Source organism: Danio rerio, chromosome 19 (assembly GCF_052040795.2).
Source record: "Danio rerio strain M-AB ecotype USA chromosome 19, GRCz13ab, whole genome shotgun sequence".
NCBI classification, from domain to species: domain Eukaryota; kingdom Metazoa; phylum Chordata; class Actinopteri; order Cypriniformes; family Danionidae; genus Danio; species Danio rerio.
This window is the reverse complement of record NC_141039.2, coordinates 15,719,257-15,740,265: the sequence shown is the minus strand read 5'-3', so window position 1 is coordinate 15,740,265 and position 21,009 is coordinate 15,719,257. Positions and strand designations below refer to the sequence as shown.

At 36.3% G+C, this 21,009-nt stretch overlaps 1 protein-coding gene across 1 annotated transcript; it reads right to left on the bottom strand.

The window, feature by feature from the left end:
* Nucleotides 1–1,807: 1,807 nt before the first annotated feature.
* Nucleotides 1,808–16,208, bottom strand: tent5bb (terminal nucleotidyltransferase 5Bb). The gene is given in 2 exon segments (NM_001045170.2): nucleotides 1,808–4,404; nucleotides 15,837–16,208. Coding segments are annotated over 2 exon segments (1,182 nt in total). The 5' UTR covers nucleotides 15,993–16,208; the 3' UTR covers nucleotides 1,808–3,378.
* Nucleotides 16,209–21,009: the final 4,801 nt, after the last annotated feature.

Genomic DNA, 21,009 nt, shown 5'->3' with positions numbered 1-21,009 from the left:
ATATCTATACCCAGCTATACAGTCCAGACAGCCAAGCTGTCTGTATAAACACACACACAGCAGCAAGCACACACACACAGACAAAGCTCTCTCTCTCTCATACGCGCGCGCGCGCACTAACACACACACAAGCACCAAGCAGACACACAGGCGTTTGCTGTTATATCAACTCAAAGGCTTGTAATACCATGTATCAAGTACCAATGTAATACCAAAAGGTTTTATATAAAGGTATATAAATACTGAGTCGCGCCAGCTCCGGACCACAGCGCACATTACTCTCGGGCAGTGAGTCCACAAGCATCCAGCCCGAGTCCGAGCCGGGCTGAGTGGTAAGTCTCCAGCAGGCGAGAATCTAGCCGGAACTGGCCCGAGTGTATTTTGCTATCTGGAAAAGCTCTCTCTCTCTTATTCGCGTGCGCACACACTAACATACACACAAGCACCAAGCACACACACAGGCAAAGCTCTCTCTCTCTCTCTCTCATTCGCATAGCAATATCCGCGATATTGCTAGACAGCCCGTTCCCGTCCCAAATTAAACCCGTTACCGACCGATCCCGCGATTTATTCGGAAATTTATTCCTGCGCCGCAGAAATCTGATAGGGTCCTGAGGCGCCCGCGGGACAGCCGCAGGAATGCAGACCTCTAATGTGATGTGTATTTATATCGCGCATGTATCGTGTATGGCCATACACCCAAATCATTTCACAATCACGAGGGGGGTCTCTCCACACCCCCACAGTGTGCAGCATCCACTTGGATGATGTGACGGCAGCCACAGGACAACAGCGCCAGTGAGCCCACCATACTCTAGCTATAGGTGGAGAGAAGAAACAATGATAAAGCCAATTCAGTGGATGGGGATGATTGGGAGGCCATGTTCATAAGAGACAATGGAGGGAATTTGGCCAGGACACCAGGTTTCCACCCCTACTCTTTTATGAGAAGTGCCATGGGATTTTTTATAACCAGAGATTCAGGACCTCAGTTTAACATCTCATGTGAAAGATGGCGCCCACTGAAAATATGGCGTTTTTACTTAACTTTACAGGTTGAGCACCCCCTGCTGGCCTCTCTAACAAAACTTCCAACAGCAACCTAGTTTTCCTATGTGGTCTCCCATCCAGGTACTGACCAGGCTCAGCCCTGCTAAGCTTCAGTGAGAAACCGGTCTTGGGCTTTAGGGTGATATGGCTGTGGCTGGTAATATCATTGTGGATGCTGCAGCCAAGCTATGGAAGCAATGTCCTTTGATTGTTACGCCTAAAATAATTATTGTGAGATGTTAATGGTGTAATCTGATTCAATGATTTATGTTAAGCTAAGCTAAAATCGCTCCTGTCAGACTGAAAGATCAGCTGAACGGGATCAAAAATGGTCAGCCATGGTTTTGTTAGATTTGGGATGCTGTTGGCCTCTTCAATACCCAACAATTTGGGCAAAACAAAAGAGAGATAAAGCTATCATGCAGCTATGGCAGCACATTTGTCAACTTAATATTTTTTACATTTTTTAATGCTTTTGTTTCCCAAAGTCAGGCATTAGAGCTGCATTAATCATTGAAGTTATTAAAGAAATATTTTAAATTAAAAATAGTGATTTAGTCTGAACCCAACACAACAAATTTACACTGTGTGAATAGCTGCATGCATTTACAGCGATACAGGGAACACACAGGAGCTTATTAGTTAATTAGTTTGTTTGTTCATCTATTCATTTTCTTTGAGTGATTTGAATGAAAAATTCCCTGAAAATGCAAATAAAAACACTGTTTGATACAGTAGTCAAGAGAAACAATGAATATTTTAATTTACATACATTTGAGTTTTATAGTTGGTTTCAGGCACTTAAAGTCACAGAAGTAACATTCCACTTAAACTGCTACATCTAAAGTCTTTGGTCCTCAGTTTTTCAAATAAGGAAAGCAGGAAACCACTGTTAAAACCGAACCCAGTATTCCAGTTTTACTGTTTTTTTTCCTCTTTTCCCTATAACTTCAGCAAAAAGTGTGCTTCATAACTTAAAAAAAACATTACATTTATAAAAACATAAAAGGGTTACACGTGAATATAAAATAGAGAAGTGCTTTAAACATTTGTCCCATTTTTCCCCACAACGTATATTGTTATCATAGCATCTGCACTGGTTTAAATCCTCACAAAATGCTTTTCAATAGATTTGGAGGGATTTGAGTCAGTTTGAGTCTTCCAGTACAGCAGAGTTCAATATAAAAGCAGTGGATGGGTGGCATCAATATTAACACATAATACCTTACATTTGCTCTCCTTCCAAAACACTTGCTACAGTTGGATGATAAATCTCACGAATATAACATTTCTGGTTCATATTTCACCTCAACATCAAAAGGGAAATATAAATATTTTAAATAAATCAGGAAAATGTTTATTTATTTTGCATGAGGAAAATGAAGACTTATTTCAGGGCCATTAATATTTTTTTGTCCTTGTATTTTTTGTTTTCTTTTTATGACAATAATAACATATCTAAACTCTATATCTACATCTTTAAATACAGGTTTAGTATTTGTTGTACCTTGAATTTGTTTGCCAATTCACATAGCAGATCGTTCAATTTCAACTGTAATACTGTAAAGCAATACTGCATTTAATTATTATTCATCATTCATTCATTTCCTTTTTGGCTTAGTCCCTTTATTAATCAGGGATCACCACAGCGGAATGAATCGCCAACTTATCTATTATATGTTTTACGCAGCGGATGCCCTTCCAGCCACAACCCAACACTGGGAAACACCCATACACTCTTGCATTTACACACATATACACTAAGGCTAATTTAGCTTATTCAATTCACATATACTGCATGTCTTTGGACTGTGGGGGTAACCCACGCCAGCTTGGGAAGAACATACAAACTTCATACATAAATGCCAACTGACCTAGCTGGGGCTCGAACCAGTGACCTTCTTGTTGATCGTGTTACCCACTGCACCACCGGGACGCTCAATTATTACTATTATTATTATTATTAAATCACAAGTAGTTACTGACCCTTTGAATGTAATTTGATTGACAGACAATTTGACCAATCACAGCACTGAAAGTATGTGTTCATGTTGCTATCTGTCATTTTGTCCATCAAACAACCAACCCATATGATGGAGTTAAAAGATCAACAAAATTATGGACTCAAAAAACTGTAAAAGAGTGGTTTCCTGGGAGGGTCAACTGAAAACTTCTTAATCTAAATACACTTTCTTTCTTTTGAAATTGATGTGAAATGTGATGTGTGCAGACTTTAGTGACATTCATTCTGAAAAGTCCAATGGTTTCAAACAAACACCCTCTGAAGACTGCAAATATTCCCCAACAGTGTTTCTGTCCCTTCATTGCTCAGCTACAAGCCATCCATGTCTGATAGGAGTTGTTACAGGTGGAAATGGGGGAATGCACATGTGCTACATAATAGTTGCTGAAGTTGACGTCTCTGACATAGGGCGCTGGTTGGTAGTAACACGTTACATTGGACAATGCAGGAATTGCATTCTGTTCGGCCAACACTCGTAGCGCAAGAGAGGAGATGAGCGCAAGTGTCTGTCTTCGCTCATGGCCCATGAGACATACGGTACTTTCATCTACCACGCGATGGAGAGTCACGAGGCAATCATACCGCTTGTGCTCCATCCCATTAAAGTGGTTCTGCAGGTACGCCTCCAGCTTCCTCTGCTGCTCATTGATGTCAGAAAAGTCAATAAAGAAGCGAGAGCACATGTAGCGCTGAAGTGTCTTCATCTGAGCCTCGGAGGCTGGACGAAAACCTCTGACCAACAGGTGGCAGTACTTCAAGAGTCCCCCGCCGCGGATTTCTTCCGGGCTGTGTGTAGCAATGATTTTGGCATGTAGGTGTCCCAGCGCTTCTTCAAAGTCTCCATACATGCTCTCTCCGAGCACAGTGGGATGGAAACTCTCAGACATTGGTGTCTCAGAGCAGCGGTCAAAAAGTAGCAATGAGTCCAATCCAATCTGAAATGAGTCCACGCTGAACTCAAACTGCCGTCGAAGGGAGTCCACAAACTTCAGCTCAACATTCTTGCCAGTGTTGTTGGAAAGTGAGATGAGGCTCCAGCGGTCAGTGTCATTGCAAACCTTCACCAGCTTCTGCACATATGCTTCCTTCAGGGTGAGAGCGGTAATGCGGTCCCGGCTCACACCAGCAGGCAGGAACTCTAGGAGACAGTCCAGGACAACGTCTTTCACCAGACGAAAAGTCTTGTCATCAGTCAGACTCAGGCCAAAAATGAGGTCCAGGTCTTTGTAACCTAGGCCAGTGTCCTGGTGGAGAACGTAACTTGCAGCAGAGCCATTGAGCTTCACATCACGCACCTTTACACCCCGCTCCTCTAGACGAGCCCGCACCACCTACACATCAAGGGAAAACAGAAAGAGATATTTAGCATGATAAGCAAACAAGATGTGATCTTTTGAAACTCATTTTTTCATTGGGATAAAATGTTTAAGTCAGATATACAGTGAATCCAAAACCTTTAGAAATAGTATTTTGACTTTGTTTTTTACTGTATTTGGATACAACCTTTTCTTTTTTTAAGATATATTTTTGGCCTTTTTGCCTTTATTGGATAGGACAGTAATGAGAAAGGAAGCGAAGTTGGAGAGAGAGAGGAGGGGGTAGGGTTGGGAAATGTTTATTCATTTCAAGGAAAAGCATGCATTATACACACTGTCTGAATCATTCAGAACCTCTTCTGGCCTCAGTCTTGACTTTAACTCAACTTACTAATAAGCTGCTCTTGATGGACGCAAACCAATGAATGTATGTTAATAATACACAATACTTTCACAAATTTGGGCTATTTCATTCCTATAAAGTACTGGCTCGTATGATTTCACCAAGTAGAGCATGTTCCTTTATCCCAGAACAACATTCCAAACAACTTTATGGCATAAGTTTACTGTATGTGATAAGTTTACAGTTTATTTACAGTATATGTGCTTCTTCATCATTGTTATTAGTCGATTAATTTTAACTCACTGATTTTTGTAATAATTTACCGTTAAGGGTATGTTTAGGAGTATTAATATATCACATAATAATTCACAATAATTCATAAAATATTATTATTAATCCAAGATTGCAAAATCTCTTTTCAAAGTCACTGATTAGAGTAACACCAGTTTATGCAAGCTGCTGATATGCTAGAATCTCCTCTGGTGTTGTTATTAGATAAACAGAAGTGGCAAAATGCCTGCATCCAACACCCGGATGTGCACTGTTTGTTTTTAGACTGGTTATAGTCAGGTAAACATGGCATGACGTCATCATTGTTCCTCAAGTCTGTGGAAATATGCAGCTGCTTCGTGACAGGCTTTAGTTTGGAAAAGGTCTAAAATACTATTGTTCCAGATCTCAAAGCATTTTGGTGGAAAAGGTACACTTTGGTCATGCATTGTTTTAACTGCAATGTACCAGACAATTATTATTATTTTAGTTTTTTTTTTTTTTTGCCACACTAGACATTCAAGAAAAACAGGAATTAAGCTGGGTTTTAATGCTAAATTTGACACACCAGCTAAAATAGAAGGAAATGGTAACCTTTCTCGATTTCATGCAGTGTAGTGTTGTAATCTTAGTAAGTGCTTCACACAACCTCAGAGTTCTCAGAAACAAACACACGCCTCTACCAGACAGGTGAGAACTGAGATGTAACTCTTCACTAGAGGATAGATTCAGTTTTCCTAAAGCATGCGGATTAGCCCTGGGAAATGACAAGTCCTTGCTGGACTTTATTTAAAAGCTTTTGGCAGCTTTCGTTCTCTATTCCCTCATTCTCTACAGTACCTCTCTCTCTCTCTCTCTTATAACCACCCACCCCCTTCAAACACACACGCTTTCAAGACTTTCAAGAAGATTACAAAGCTAAATTACGTCAACTAATTGATACTTTCAAAACAGTTGACATTCTTAGTGATTGGCCAGAAAAAAAGAAAATGAATGGAACATTAAATAAGCTTAATCAGCCTTAATCACCATGCCTGAATCACAAGCAATAAGGAAACACAGACTCACCTAACTGCTTGACATCTAAAAGTCAAATATGTGACTTAGCCAGAGTAAAAAAAAAAAAAAAAACGAAAAAAACTAATTTGTGTAAAATTCTGTAGTGTAGTTCTGTGATTTCCTCAGTGTCCCGACAGGGCAATTGTGAAGTCACAGTGTTACGCAGTTCCTATCTGCATATAAGTAGCATTGCTATGTATAATAGCACCCTATAACCAGGTGCTTTACAGAATACTGCTTAGATGTTAACATGTGTTGCTTTGCACTGTTTATGCCACATCTTTTCCTTCTTTGTCTCTTTGTGATTTATGAATGTAGACTTGTGCATTGTCACCCCATCATGACACATTATATTAGTTGACCTATTTGTCTGCACAGTTACATAACACCAGCAGAGTCTGTACTTCTCATGGAAAACGTTCAACATGAAATATCTGAATGCAAGCTTCTAACAACTTGTCTAAAAATGACCAGGTAAAGACAAAGTATATAAAACACTGGAAAAGCACTTGATGGTATTCTGGGAAAAAGCCAGATCAGGACATAAAATGAAACTTTCAGATCAGCTTCCACAATATAGAATTATACATTTGAAAGACCATGAAAAAGACCTGATGAAATCATATAAGTATTAAACTTAGTTTCACTGAAATCATGAGGCTTTTTGAAGAGAGGTGTGTAACAGTATATATTATAATCTGTAAGACGGCAGGCGGCACAGTGGCTCAGTCAGCTGGGCCAGTTGGCATTTCTGTGTGGAGTTTGTATGTTCTCCTCATGTCTGTATGGGTTTCCTCAGGGTGCTCTGGTTTCCCCCACAATCCAAAGACATGCGCTATAAGTGAATTGAATAAATGAAATTGGCCGAAGTGTTTGACTGCGAGAGTGTATAGGTGTATAGGCTGGAAGGCCATCCGCTAAGTAAAACCCCTGCTGGAATAGTTGGTAGTGATTTCGTTGTGGCGACCCCTGATAAAAATAAGCTGAAGGAAAACAATGAATGAATGAATGAATGAATGAATGAATGAAGTGACTGGACAAATTTCATTCATTCATTTTCTTGTCGGCTTAGTCCCTTTATTAATCTGGGGTTGCCACAGCGGAATGAACCTGGGAAGCATACACACACATTCACACACACACACACACACACTCATACACTACGGACAATTTAGCCAACCCAATTCACCTGTACCACATGTCTTTGGACTGGGGGAGAACCGGAGCACCCGGAGGAAACCCATGTGAAGGCAGGGAGAACATGCAAACTCCACACAGAAACACCAACTGAGCCGAGGTTTGAACCAGCGACCCAGAGACCTTCTTGCTGTGAGATGACATCACTACCTACTGCGCCACTGCCTCGCCACTGGACAAATTTAATATAATAATTCATTCATTCATTCATTTTCTTGTCGGCTTAGTCCCTTTATTACTCCGGGGTCGTCACAGCGGAATGAACCGCCCACTTATCCAGCACGTTTTTACGCAGCGTATGCCCTTCCAGCCGCAACATATGATTATTCCACTTTTAAATTTGATTATTAAAAAGTAATATAAAAATCGGGGGAAAAAAATGTGTGAGACTGTTGACAGCAGCCAGAGGAGAATAACGTCAAATTTACTATCCTGTCCCATAGACACTGCATTATAAACACCTTGCACAAGCGGTCATTCATTTCTTGTCATTTGAAGCAAAGATAACATAATACATACATAAATAGGTATAAATGTTCATAAATTATTATTTTTTTAAATATTAAAAACTTAAGACTTTAAGATGCTGATGACTGTTAAACACGTCATAACAGGCTTGTGAAATGGGTCCACTGGCTGAACACTTGCCATATGTATTTTTAAAGACATGCAAACACACAATTTGTACAGTTAGGGCTTGATAGACTGACGCAGAAAAAAATTAAGCTACAGAGAAAATTAAACGTGGAGGGACTGACAAAAACATGAAACTCTATCTCCATTATCACTAACCCGTGACAAAACAAAAGCTCATATTCAATCACAGCATCATCCTTTCTCCAGATGTTGAATGAATTGAAGACTTGTAAAAAAGCCACAAATACATTGCTCTGCCTGGTGCTGACAATGCCTTGGCGTACTGTATTTAATTTTTTTTTTCTTCCTTCCAATTCATCCAGATAGGATTTATTTAGAAGATGATCGTAAGGCAAATTTCAACACAGTGTTTTACAGGTTCAGACTGGGGAACAGGCCAGCAGAACACATAATCATTGCCCCCTGGATACCGAGAGCCACTCTGGGCAGCCGGTCTCACAGTGAACTGCCAAATGCAAAGACATGAATGAACCACTTACGAGTCTCCGACACTGGCCCAGGCTCAGGAAATGAGTCACTGAGTCCACTGCATACTAGACTAGACTATGAAGAGTTTTTACCCTGATCTTTAAATCTTTCCCAAAAATCACTTAATGGAATCTTTGAAATTCTAGCTACTGGATATCCATTTGGATAATCCCAGGTGTTATGTGAAGCTCCGATAAACCTTTAAGCACTTACTCATTACAGCAGTTCTATGCTCCGTCACTAAAGACCTCATTTAATCATTTGTCTGATTTTTCCAAACAAAACGCCAAAATGAAAAGGTGTCAATACTAGCTTGCCCTTGTTGTTCTAAACAAAGTTAGTTTTAACAATGGAACACAAAAGGAAATCACAAGATGTCTATTTTTTTTTTCTCTAGGATTAAGTATTAAGCCATCTGAAACCAAACAATAGTCCTTTTCGTGGAATACTAAACATTCTGGACAGAAGGACTTTAAGGTTTTGATCAACATGAGTTTAAATAATTGATGATTGAACGGTGAAACTGTTCTTTATCCTTCTAGAATTATCACAAACAAGATACTAACACAAACAATCCTAAATTGTGGATGTAGCATTTAATCTGAATTTAATTCAAAATACACATATTGATATTAACTGGTAAACAGTATTCAGTTTTGGGCACAGCTAAAAAAGTTCTCAAAAGGTCAATATTACTAGTATTTTAGAATAAAAGAAGGTTTAAAAGGCTCCGTTGATTAGCTCCCCCTGCCGGAAAGGCTGTACGGTAATGTACACCTCACACTGATTCCAGTGACTGGTTTTACAAGGTTTATATTACATGCTAGAGGGATGACATCCATTCAAATACTCAGAAAAGCACCTGTTCTAAGACAGGAACAATGGGTATGGCTTACAGTGGATGTAGAGTCTTTGTATCCTTCTCAGATTCAAAAAATGTAATCCTTAGGAGTTGGTTTACACTGTCAAAACAGAAAGACTTACCAGGCTCCTCTTTACCACATGGGTGCCATATCAGCTCTGGCCCACAAGTCTACTGTTTCCAACAGGATTAATCCACTTTTAACCTTATGTGCCACAAACAAGCCAACTTTGTCTGCTATACAGGCCAGTGTAAGCCAAGCAACACTGCAGTAATGATACCACTGAGAAAAATAAATAATGCTGATTTGTTTCTCAGAGTTCTTTCTTCATCATATGTTGATGTCATGTAGCAAATGATAAGACTATAGGGCAGACACATTTTGAGAATTTAGTAGTTACAGGAGCATGATTTTCTCACTTACTCTTTTTTTCTTCAGCTTAGTCCCTAATTTATCAGGGGTTGCCACAGTGCAATGAATCGGCAATTACTCTGGAATATGTTTTCATGCGGTGGAGGACCTTCCAGCTGCAACCCATCACTGAGTGTAGACTAACTTATGAACACCCCAGTGCTGGGAAACCTGTACACTCTCATATAAACACAAACAATTCACTTATTGCGACTGTGGGAAACGTGTAAACGTGTGAAAACCACTGTCTACAACCACGATTGCCACAATGCTAATTTAATTTTTAAAAAAGTCAAGATGTCCAGGAAGTTATCAGTTGTATGAAAATAAAATCACATTTATATCATATTTAAATTAGGTCTGCTTTTTTGTTTTTTTTAAAAAAAAGGACAATAATCACAGAGATGGTCTCTAATTAATTTAAATTAAAATATAGGATTTAATTGTAAATATCCAGTGTTGACAATCTAGTTTAAGGGGTTTTATTATCTTATTATTTTTATGCTTTATATTACTATTTTAATTAATAGAGAACATGGAGTTGCTGTGTAAGGAGATAATTGCTTTAGAAAAAAATAAAATACAAAATAACTATTTAAAGCGTTTTGATACTAGAAACACTTGCCAAAAAAAAAAAGTGTTCGTTCACCCAATATGATTCTCTCTACAGTGCTTGTGAACATTTAAATAAAGGGATTTTAGAATAAAGTCATTTGAATAAGTCGTGAACCTTGCTTTCTATTGAGGATGAGAGAGATCTCAGATTTTACCTAAAAAATCTTAATCTGGGCTCTGAAGAAGAAGCGGAGGTCTTAGGGACTCAAACAAATTGAGAGTGAGTAATTAATAAGATATTTTCGTTTTTTTAACTGATTATTAAACTAATAACTATAAAGCAAAACTGGCCAAGCAGTGGCGCTGTAGGTTTTGCTGTCGCCTCACAGCGAGAAGGTCTCTGGTTCAAGCTTCGGCAGGAGTTTGCATGTTCTCCATGTGTTTGTGTGGGTTTCCTCCGGGTGCTCTGGTTTCCCCCACAGTCCAAAGACATGCGGTACAGGTGAATTGGGTAAACTCAGCTAAATTGTGCGTAGTGTATGAGTGTGAATGGATGTTTCCCAGAGATGGGTTGCAGCTGGAAGGGCATCCGCTGCGTAAAACATGCTGGATAAGTTGGCGGTTCATTCCGCTGTGTTCACCCCGCATTATTAAAGTCACTAAGCTGAAAACAGAATGAATAAATATATAGCAAAAGTAATTTTTAATACCAAACATTCTACATTGTCTGTCTTATTGTCTAAAAAATGTGATGGGCAGTAATTCCGTGGACATAATTAAATAGACAATAACAAAGGTTATTCAACACAGAATTCAGGGGCCTGTAGCATTAAGACAGATTGGCTGGCAATCCGGTTATTGTTGTACAGCTTCAAAATACATTCATATAAAGTCGACCCTAAAACTGTGTATTCCTATATATATATATAAATATATATATATATATATATATATATATATATATATATATATATATATATATATATATATATATATATATATATATATAAATGTGTGTATAGACACTGCAAAAAAATGTCTTTCTTAGAGACATTCTGGGGACATTCTTCATTCTTTCTTAGAGATCTAATTAAATTAGATAAAAAAATATCTAAAAAAATTTTTAATTAAAACAAGCTAAATAATCTGCCGGTGGGATAAGCAAAATAATCTTATTTCAATACTTACCCCATCAGTATATTATTTTGCTCACTTAATTTTACCATATTAATTTTGAGAACAATACATTTCATTTATCTAGAAAATACTTATTGATTAAAGAATTGTAAAATCTCTGAGCAAGGAAAACATTTGTTATAGTGTATATAGATGGTTTTGTATAAGTCTGAACTACAAAATAAGTATCTTACACTATATCAAATCAGGCTATGCAATATTATATTAGTGTTTTGATTTGAAATGCATATGCGAAGTGTAAATAATGTTCAGCTATGATGATAAAGAGCCCCTATTTTGCATTAAAAAGGTCATATTTTGGTTTTAGGGTCTCCAACAACTGACTGATATGCGTGCAAGGTCAAAAAAAGACTTTCGTTGTCTTATAATATGCATTTATTTTTACCTAGTTATCCCAACGACTCCCATATGATTCATTCAGTGATTCATTTGTTTCCAAACCCCTCCTTAGCGCGAAGCTAATCTGTGCTGATTGGACAGATGACCCAGTCTGTTGTGATTGGTCGACTCCATTCAGCTCGAGACAGAGAGAAATGCCCATCACAGCTATTAAGTAGCAGCCAGAGAGTATGTGAGAGCCCAATGCAGGAATGCAATAAAGCTGCGGTTCCCAACAGGGGGGTCCCAGCCTAAAACCAGTCCTCAACCACTGGTCCGTGGATCAATTGGTTTCATTTTATTAATTATTTGAGTCTGAGTAATATTTTATTTTGAAGTCTTTTATTTAGAAAAATTATCATATTCTCTCGCTTAAATTGTCACTTGAGTGCCCAAATTTCTTTGCTAAGGGGTTTAGGCCCAGTCAATGACCCGCGAACTGCCAAGGTATGGATCTGCAACCCATTTGTCCACAAATCAGCAGAATCCCACATCTGTGCAAGAAGATCAACTGATGGAGATCGCAAATGTTGGCGGCCTTTTAGGCGGCCGTTCGCATATCGCGTATTTTTAGATTTTGCACAAGTTTGTTCTTACAAATGGAGGTGCGCGGCTTGTGTGCACAAGCAGTGTGACGCACTCGCACCAATATACCCTGGGCCGCGAGCACACACAATCCATGACAAGAATTGACCGATCAGCTTCAGCTTATATGGAATATACACATTTCTGTATAACTAATTTTCTCAGACAGAACACACAAACACTTCAGTGCTTTGTTACTTTACTCCATAAATATAACTCGTATCAGAGTGACAGCAATGTTTTGTCAGCTTGTCATCTTCTGAGAAAATGATTGATGGTCACACCTCAACTGATTAATAGTACATTAGGCTATTATTTGTGCGTAAACATATCTAAATATAGTAATAAACATACTGTTTAAAAAAACAACATTTTTAGTCATCATTACTGCAAACTTATATAAGCGATAATATAATTAAATCTGGAGGGGGGCCCTACAATATTTTCTCGGGGAAAAGGGGGTCTCAGGCAAAAAAAAATTGGGAACCACTGCAATAAAGCAATGCAGTTAAACACCAGCATATTACTCTACTCTTAAACCTAACCCCAAGTAATAACAACATACATTTAGGGCCCTATCATACACCTGGTGCATTGTGGCGCAAGGCGCGGCGAAATAGTCATTTGCTACTTTCAGCTCAGCGCAAGGGTCATTTTGAGGTGTTGCGCCACACTGTTGAAATAGCAAATGCATTTGCGTTCATATGTGCGCCCATAGGCGTTCTGGTCTAAAAAAGCAGGCGTGTTTCGGCGTGTCGCTATTTTGAGAAACTGTAAATAGTTTATTATATCCATATTTATATTTGTTTTATTAAAAACAAGCTTAGATGTGTCCACCTGTCAGGTTTTAGACCATATGGGGCATAGCAGGTGTTTTTGGAAATAACTCAGTATTTTGACCACACTTTGTTATTAATGTTCATTTATTCGTTTGCTGGAAATTAGAACTGAATTTAGAAATAGTTTTAAAACAAATCTTTGCGCTCAACAAACAAAATTAATTATTTATAGACTAATTGATGTCTATGCGGTAAGGTTTCCCTATCCATGAGAGCAAAAGCGAAAGTGAACTTACTTTACGTTATGTTAATACCAAATGCACTTATGGCGCGACGCAGCTGGCTCTTAAAGGTAATTGGAGATGAGACTCTAATTGGTTTATTCTCAAAACACACCTATAACTCATTAAGAAAATAAACTCAACCCTTTTAGACCATGCGCCATGGCGCAAAGCGAATTTTCTCATCCTTAAATTAGCAAAAATGTGTTCTGACACGCCCTAAAAGCATTTGCGCCCTGCGCTTTGCACTCTGCGCATGGACCGTTAAAATAGAGCCCTTAGTATTAATTCACACAGTGGCAAAAAGCAACAGTTGCTCGGCTAGTGTGTGAAGGGAAAGCGCGTTCACAGTTTACTGGAACTACATATTTAGTAATGTACCGTGTCGACGTTGATGGAATCAATCAAAAGATCCGAACCTTGACATGAACTCGATTCATGTATTAGACTCTGAGTCAACTATTTTGCTAAAGGATCAATGGTTTTAAACACGATGCACTTTCAGATTTAAACCTCAGCAGGATGTTTTCATTCACTTAGTGCTGTTACACATTGCATTAAAGCTCATTTTCAAAAACCCATAGGGGCTCTTTAACATATTATATTTTTTGGGATGCATAAGTAGCCTAAATAAATATTGAGTGGGGTTTTGAATAAGTTCTAATTGAGAATTAAAGTGAATAGCTTTTATAAAAACAACAACAACAACAACAACAACAATAACAAACTAAGTAAATAAGAATTTCTGTGAGAATCAAATTAAATACATAACACCACAACCACATTGTAGATTGATAAGCACTTTTATTTGAAAGGTCTGTGATATCAACATATTAACCTAATTTTGAATAGCCCATTTAATTTGACTGAGAGAAATGCTACATATTCACATCTTCACAGTTTATTGTGGCTTCCTTACAACAGTGAAGTTGTAAATAAATCACTAGATGATGGGAAATACTCCAATCCCATTGAAAATAAAGCAGACACAAGTGGCTTTTAGAACATTAATATCCCTCAAGTTTGTATATAATATGAATGCAATTTTGTTTTTCAACATCAATTGGACGTTTCAAAGCATTTCAGGCATCAGTCAGCAAACCGCAGGTTCTAAATGAGAGACTTTCCGGATGTTAAATAGATTAAAGTAAGTGAAGTGAAGTAATTGCACAAACACCTGCTAATATCTGCTGGAATTCAGCATGGAAGAAAACCTGCCAAAAAAAAACTTTTTTCAGTAAGCCTGCAAAAGTCATGGCTGAGTGCAAAAGCTAAAATGCATCTATTACAGGGGAATAGCTTGAAAATTATTCTTCTTGGCACATCACTGGAAGTCTGATGTACTACACTGTAATTTTAGATGAAGATGAGATGCGTAACTCTCATGCTTGGGGGAGGGGATCTACTAATGTGCATTTAATACTTTGTTTATTACTCATCATCAATGTCAATCATAAAATTAAAGCATTACATAAATACTGCTTCATTTCAAATACTTTTTTGATTATGCCAAATCCAATTATTAATAATTAACCCAATTATAATCTGAATTACAGTGAAGTGTTCATCACACAAAAAGAAATAACATGAATTAACAAATTGTTCTCATAACCAACAATCCTTCTTAATTGCATAAGACTCATTCCAAGTCATTGTAAAACAGCCAGTAAACGCCTACATACAGTATGAGCACACAGTCTGAGTTTCTTGCTTGGGAACAATAAACAGTATAAATTTCAGTTTGAATAATAAACTAATTAGTGGAGTTATCTGTCATTGTCAGGCCATATTGCAGAAACATATTGAAATCTTGTCTAATTTGTTTTTAGCAACAGTCATTTTTTCAAAAAGAAATTATTACCTTTTAAATCTTCTAGTTAAATATTTCATTTTCACCCCAAAATTATCACCATTTTTAACCATTTTTACTCGTTTCTCATATATATATATATATATATATATATATATATATATATATATATATATATATATATTTTTTTTTTTTTTTTTTTTTTTTTTTTAATTTATTTATTTATTTTTTTTTTTTTACTATTTAGATTTTTGAAATTCAGTGCCAAATGGGTTAAATAAGCATGTAATAAATACATCGTCTTTAGCATTAGGCTACTTTATGCTTCAGTGCCTAACTTGTTTAAACAATTTAAAGATGTACAATAAAATAATTACATTTCATAACAGTTAATTTTATACAATGAAGATGTATTGTTATGATATGTTTTAATGTAAGCTATTATAAAACTCGGTTTTGGAAAAAAGATCCGTAATCTTCGATAATGCTACACAAATATTTAGGTAAAAAAATCAAGTGCTTGTTGCATTTGTTTGCATAGTAAACTTTTTTTAAAACTGATTTTCATTTTATATATGGGTCCTGTAACTTTACCTGTACGATATGCCGCGGCTGAACGGAGAGTGTAGGGAAGTTCCCCCGGCCGTGGATCGGAACACATTCTCCCAGAATGGAGTCCAGACGCTGCACCTGCTCCCAGGACAAAACACAACAGCGCCGGTTCTGCTCCGACACATCCGCGGTGGACATGGCGAAATCAGTCCGGTGGAGAAGGAAGTGTGCTCGGCAGATGTCAGCTGGAACTCTCGACTATATGATGTCCAGATAGTTAGAGAGTTTAGTTTAGAAGTGAGTGTGCAGCTTAGAAGTTCTGACTATCGACAAAACAGGATCCAGACGTTTAAAAATGAACAAATGAACTCAGGCGTCTCCGTCTCCAGCAGCCCGTTACTTACACCAGCTTACTGTTCATTCACTGCGCCTGGAATAAGCCTACAAATACATTTAAACCTGACACATTTACATACGCCTCTCAATTGGTCCGCGGTATGAATAATTAAATAGCTTATAAAAACTTTGGTCTTTGTACACGCCCACGTTAACCACGTCACAATCCTCGCTGTGATCATTGGTTGTAGGAGGAGCATGATCTTGTGTGAGAGCATGTGTTCAGTTTATATGGTAAACACAAACCACGATTCTAAAAGCCAGTTGAGTTCGGTCTATAGTTTAGTTACACAACTTATCCAACAGGTTACATGTGTAAACCTATGGTAATGCATTCACAAAGTGTTCTTAATGTCAGAGGACAGCACAAATCTATAAATGAGTTTGATTTACAAACTTATTTATATATTTAAGTAAGTTTAAGCTATATGCAATGTTTGTTTCTTTCGTTGCTTTAAAAATTCTGAATGTCATTTGTCTGGTTGCTGTGTATTTTGACACTGCTTTATTGTATGTAAGTTCCATTGGACTAAATTATAAATATTTGAATAAATAATTAAATGTAGGCTACAATTAAATGTAAAGATGCAAATATAAATAGGCTAAATATGTGCAGAGAAAAGTCAAATGCATTGTGTAATAAAAAGTATGTAATAATAATGTATGTTCCAGGTTTCCTTTAGATTTATTTATATGAATATTAGTTCAATTTGAATTTTAGATTTATTAGTACAGGTAATTATTTATTTGTATATTTCTAATTTAGTTGGACAGTTCATTCCATAATTATAATGTATTAGTGTTTTTACAACACTGATCTATAATAATTATAAAACCTGAATTTTTATCTTTTTTCTTTCCCTTTTTTGGGGTGTGGGGAATGTTGGGTGTTATTAAATGTATTAGCATACATCAAACTCAATTAACAATTAATATTTTACAAAAGAAAATGTCATATTAATGTGTAATAATTGTACTTGAAAAGAAAATTTCTAAATATGAAATATTTATGAAATTTTAGTTGTCACTAAGCAACAGATAAATTTTTGTAAAAATTTATTATCATGCTTATTTAACTTACAAAAAAAAGTGATACTTAAAAATAATACTTCATCTTTGTAGTTAGATAGTAGTATCATAGAAAAATGCATTAGTAATTTCTGTGTTGTGCCTATCTGTGATCCTTAAAAAGAGTTATTTCTTTTTATATGTTATCAGATCATTTTTGTTCTAAATAAACCAGTCTGTCTGTCTGTCTGTCTGTCTGTCTGTCTGTCTGTCTGTCTGTCTGTCTGTCTGTCTGTCTGTCTGTCTGTCTGTCTCTCTGTCTGTCTGTCTGTCTGTCTGTCTGTCTGTTTGTCTTTGTTTGTTTGTTTGTTTGTTTGTCATTTTACTGAAAGACATTTTAGGAAATGAGGGAAAATGAAGACCGGTGATATCATTTGTACACATTTGCTTGGAATCTGATATCCTTATTGCTTTGGGTGGCTTGAAGCAGTGAAACAGAAAGTGTATCAACAAAACATTTATTACAAGTAAGCACCACAAAATACTATTATAAGCATTTTACAACAATACAGGAAGGCAGTTTAGAGAAAAAAACAGACACGCCAAACAAGAGCAATACAATTAAGAGTGTGAATAATAAACAGCAAAAAATATGACAGCTTAAAGGAACTGAACAGGAGATTTTACAGTTTTACAGCTGAGGTGAAAATATTTTGTTAGGTAATCTCAAGTGAGTTTAATGTGGGATGTAGTGACAGAATCTACAGTTTCTTGATTTTCATGCCATTTTAAAAGGACAGATCAGGTAAACAAATCTTAATTTTTAGACATTTTAGAGTGACGTTTAAAAAAAACTGTCAATTTTTTCCTTATTGGTTTGGTTCCTGTACGTCTTAAACTCTGAGACTGATATTATATTTGATAAGCTGCACAGGAAGTTTGAATGAGCTTTTTATAACCTGATCAAACAGCGAGGCCCTTACCTTTGCAAACATCCTTTATTTTCTCAGGCTCCGCACAGCAAACAGAAATGTCCTCAGCTTGAAACACTGCTTGTATATGACTATAATCCTGCTTCTATTCCGTCATAGAAATGTGATCTATAGCTGCCGGGCATATAAAAGACGTCATTGAAAGGTAACAAAGTATTATGTGGAGGAACAGAAACAAACGTCAGGCATAAAATAGAAAGGAAAAAAAGACTTTTAATGTTTTCTCTTTGTGATGAACGCTGTTGTAATAAGGAACAGGATAAAAAGCTGAACTGATAATTTGACACTAGATTGTCAAGGCTGTCACAACACATTTAGATATGCATGACACTATAATTTGTGGTATTTTAATGTGTACTAAAACAGAGTTCTACAACTCCCTTAAAAGAGACACGTTTCTTTATTTTTCCTGTTGTTTGTGCAGCTTTACGAAAGCTTTTGAATACTAACAAATCCTTCTACTGTAATAAGCAGTATGCAGTGGTAAACCCACAAAGATCTAGATACTGTTCACTAAGATGGTTGCTAAGAAATGTGTCTTTGTGTTTGGGTAGAGAAGTGTCTGTGGCTGTATTCGATGTTTGCCTCATAAATCTACACGAAATATTAAGCTGGAGCACACACAAACACACTCAGGGACTCTCAATAGAAATTATGAAGACTTGAGACAGACAGACAGACAGACAGACAGACAGACAGACAGACAGACAGACAGACAGACAGACAGACAGACAGACAGACAGACAGACAGACAGACAGACAGACAGACAGACAGACAGACAGACAGACAGACAGATAGATAGATAGATAGATAGATAGATAGATAGATAGATAGATAGATAGATAGATAGATAAATGTATAGTCCTATATGTTTTTAAGGCCATTTTGTTGACAAGCAAACATAGCTGTTTAATTGACATTATTTAATTGTTTTACTGTACACACATTTTATCATCTAACTCAGGATTTTTTTTCTTCAGATGTTATAGTCTCTTCTTAATGTATGTAGTTAGTCATCTATAATGATTGTTATATAAAATATCTGGTAAGGGAAATTAGTTTCTGCTATAGTTTTATATTAAGTTAGTGTTTTTTTTTTTTTTTTTTTGCCCTGATTGTAGTAATTTTTTTTTTCAATTTAACAATATTAGGTTTATTAATTTGAATTAACATCATTTTTATTTGTCCACATATAAATATATATATATAAAGGATATATATAAAGGATATATATAAAGGATCATATATATATATAGTAAAGGACAATATTTGGCTGATATACTGTAGTTCAACTATTTGAAAATCTGAAATCTTGGGTTTCAGAAAATTGCCTTTAAAGTTGTGCAAATTAAGTTTTGATATCTTAAAAAAATATTTGTGGAACATCAAATAATATTTTAATGATAATTGATTTAAAAGAAAAATATTTGATCTGTACAATGGCTATATACCTGTGCAACATAAGACATTTTTACAAAGAGGAAATGCCTTTTCCCTTTTGCATTTCCTTGTCCTTGTTTCATTCCAGTCAGTATGTGATGACTGTGCTCACATATGAAATGCAGTGGTGAGACATCAAATACTAGGTCTGTCAGATGAGTTTACGAAACCAGATTTTTGACCCAGACAGGCTTACTGTATGAGGCAACTGTCTAATACTTAATTGTTAACAAATTAACCTTGGTCACAGTTAAAACGTCATCTTGGTTCTACAGTGAAAAACATGCAATTTCTCATCCTTACAATATCATAGCAAATTTATCAATTTACAGTTCCTACTGGAAAAATAACTTAATAAACACAAAATATTTACTAATATTCATATTATGAAATATAGGTTCCAAAATGGAACCAATATGTAGTTTTTTTTAAGAGCATTTTAATAAAAAGTATTTAAAATGAACCTTTTTTATTTCTTAGTGTAGCCTCTATATATTCTTCTATGGCATAAACCCTTAGCTTTACTTTTAAAAGTGCGTAAGGAACATTTCAATAATAATATAGAAAGATTATAAATAATATGAAAAGATTCTATAGACATTAATTGTTTTTTACTGAACTACTTGTATAGATACCACAGAATCTTTATTTATTAGTGTAGGTGAAACATTTTAAACAACACTGATACTTACTTGATGCTTTAAAATACTGATATTAAACAAAATAAATAAAATAAGAAGCTACAATGATTTATGAATTAAACAACAGAGCAACAGATGAGCAGTAAATTGACTAAAGGCGCAGTTTTGAATCCACGGGTACTCTTTTTCCACCAGATTTCCTCCAGTTTTCTGTTTTGTTGACCTGACTATACCCAGTCTAAAAACAAACATAGCACAATCTAGTGTTTGGTACAGACACTTTAGCACTTTAGATTTGTTGTTCAAAGTTCTGGGTGTGCTACCAGCAGCTCACATAATCTGCCCAACCCAGGTTCAATAGAAATATGTGACTCTGCCCATGTTTCTGCAGAACCTGAAATACATTGCTCCAGTTATGTTTCAATGCACTTTTGTTATGAAATATCCACAAAAGCATATTGTTTGAATTGTGTACACTAAACAATAGCCTTAGACTAACCAACAAAGTTAACCTAAGCACGTGAGAAAAGTCCTCAATTGCAAAAACACCCATGCTCTTTTATCATGTATTTGCACAGCTTAGTGCTCACTGTCAAACCATGTTTTACAACAATTATACTTGTCTAATTGTATTGTTTAGCACACCATTTGAGCAAGCAAGTAAACGAGTGGTCTCAAGCTCAATTCCTGAAAGGCCACAGATCTGTAAAATTTTGCTCCAACTTAAATGTCATAAT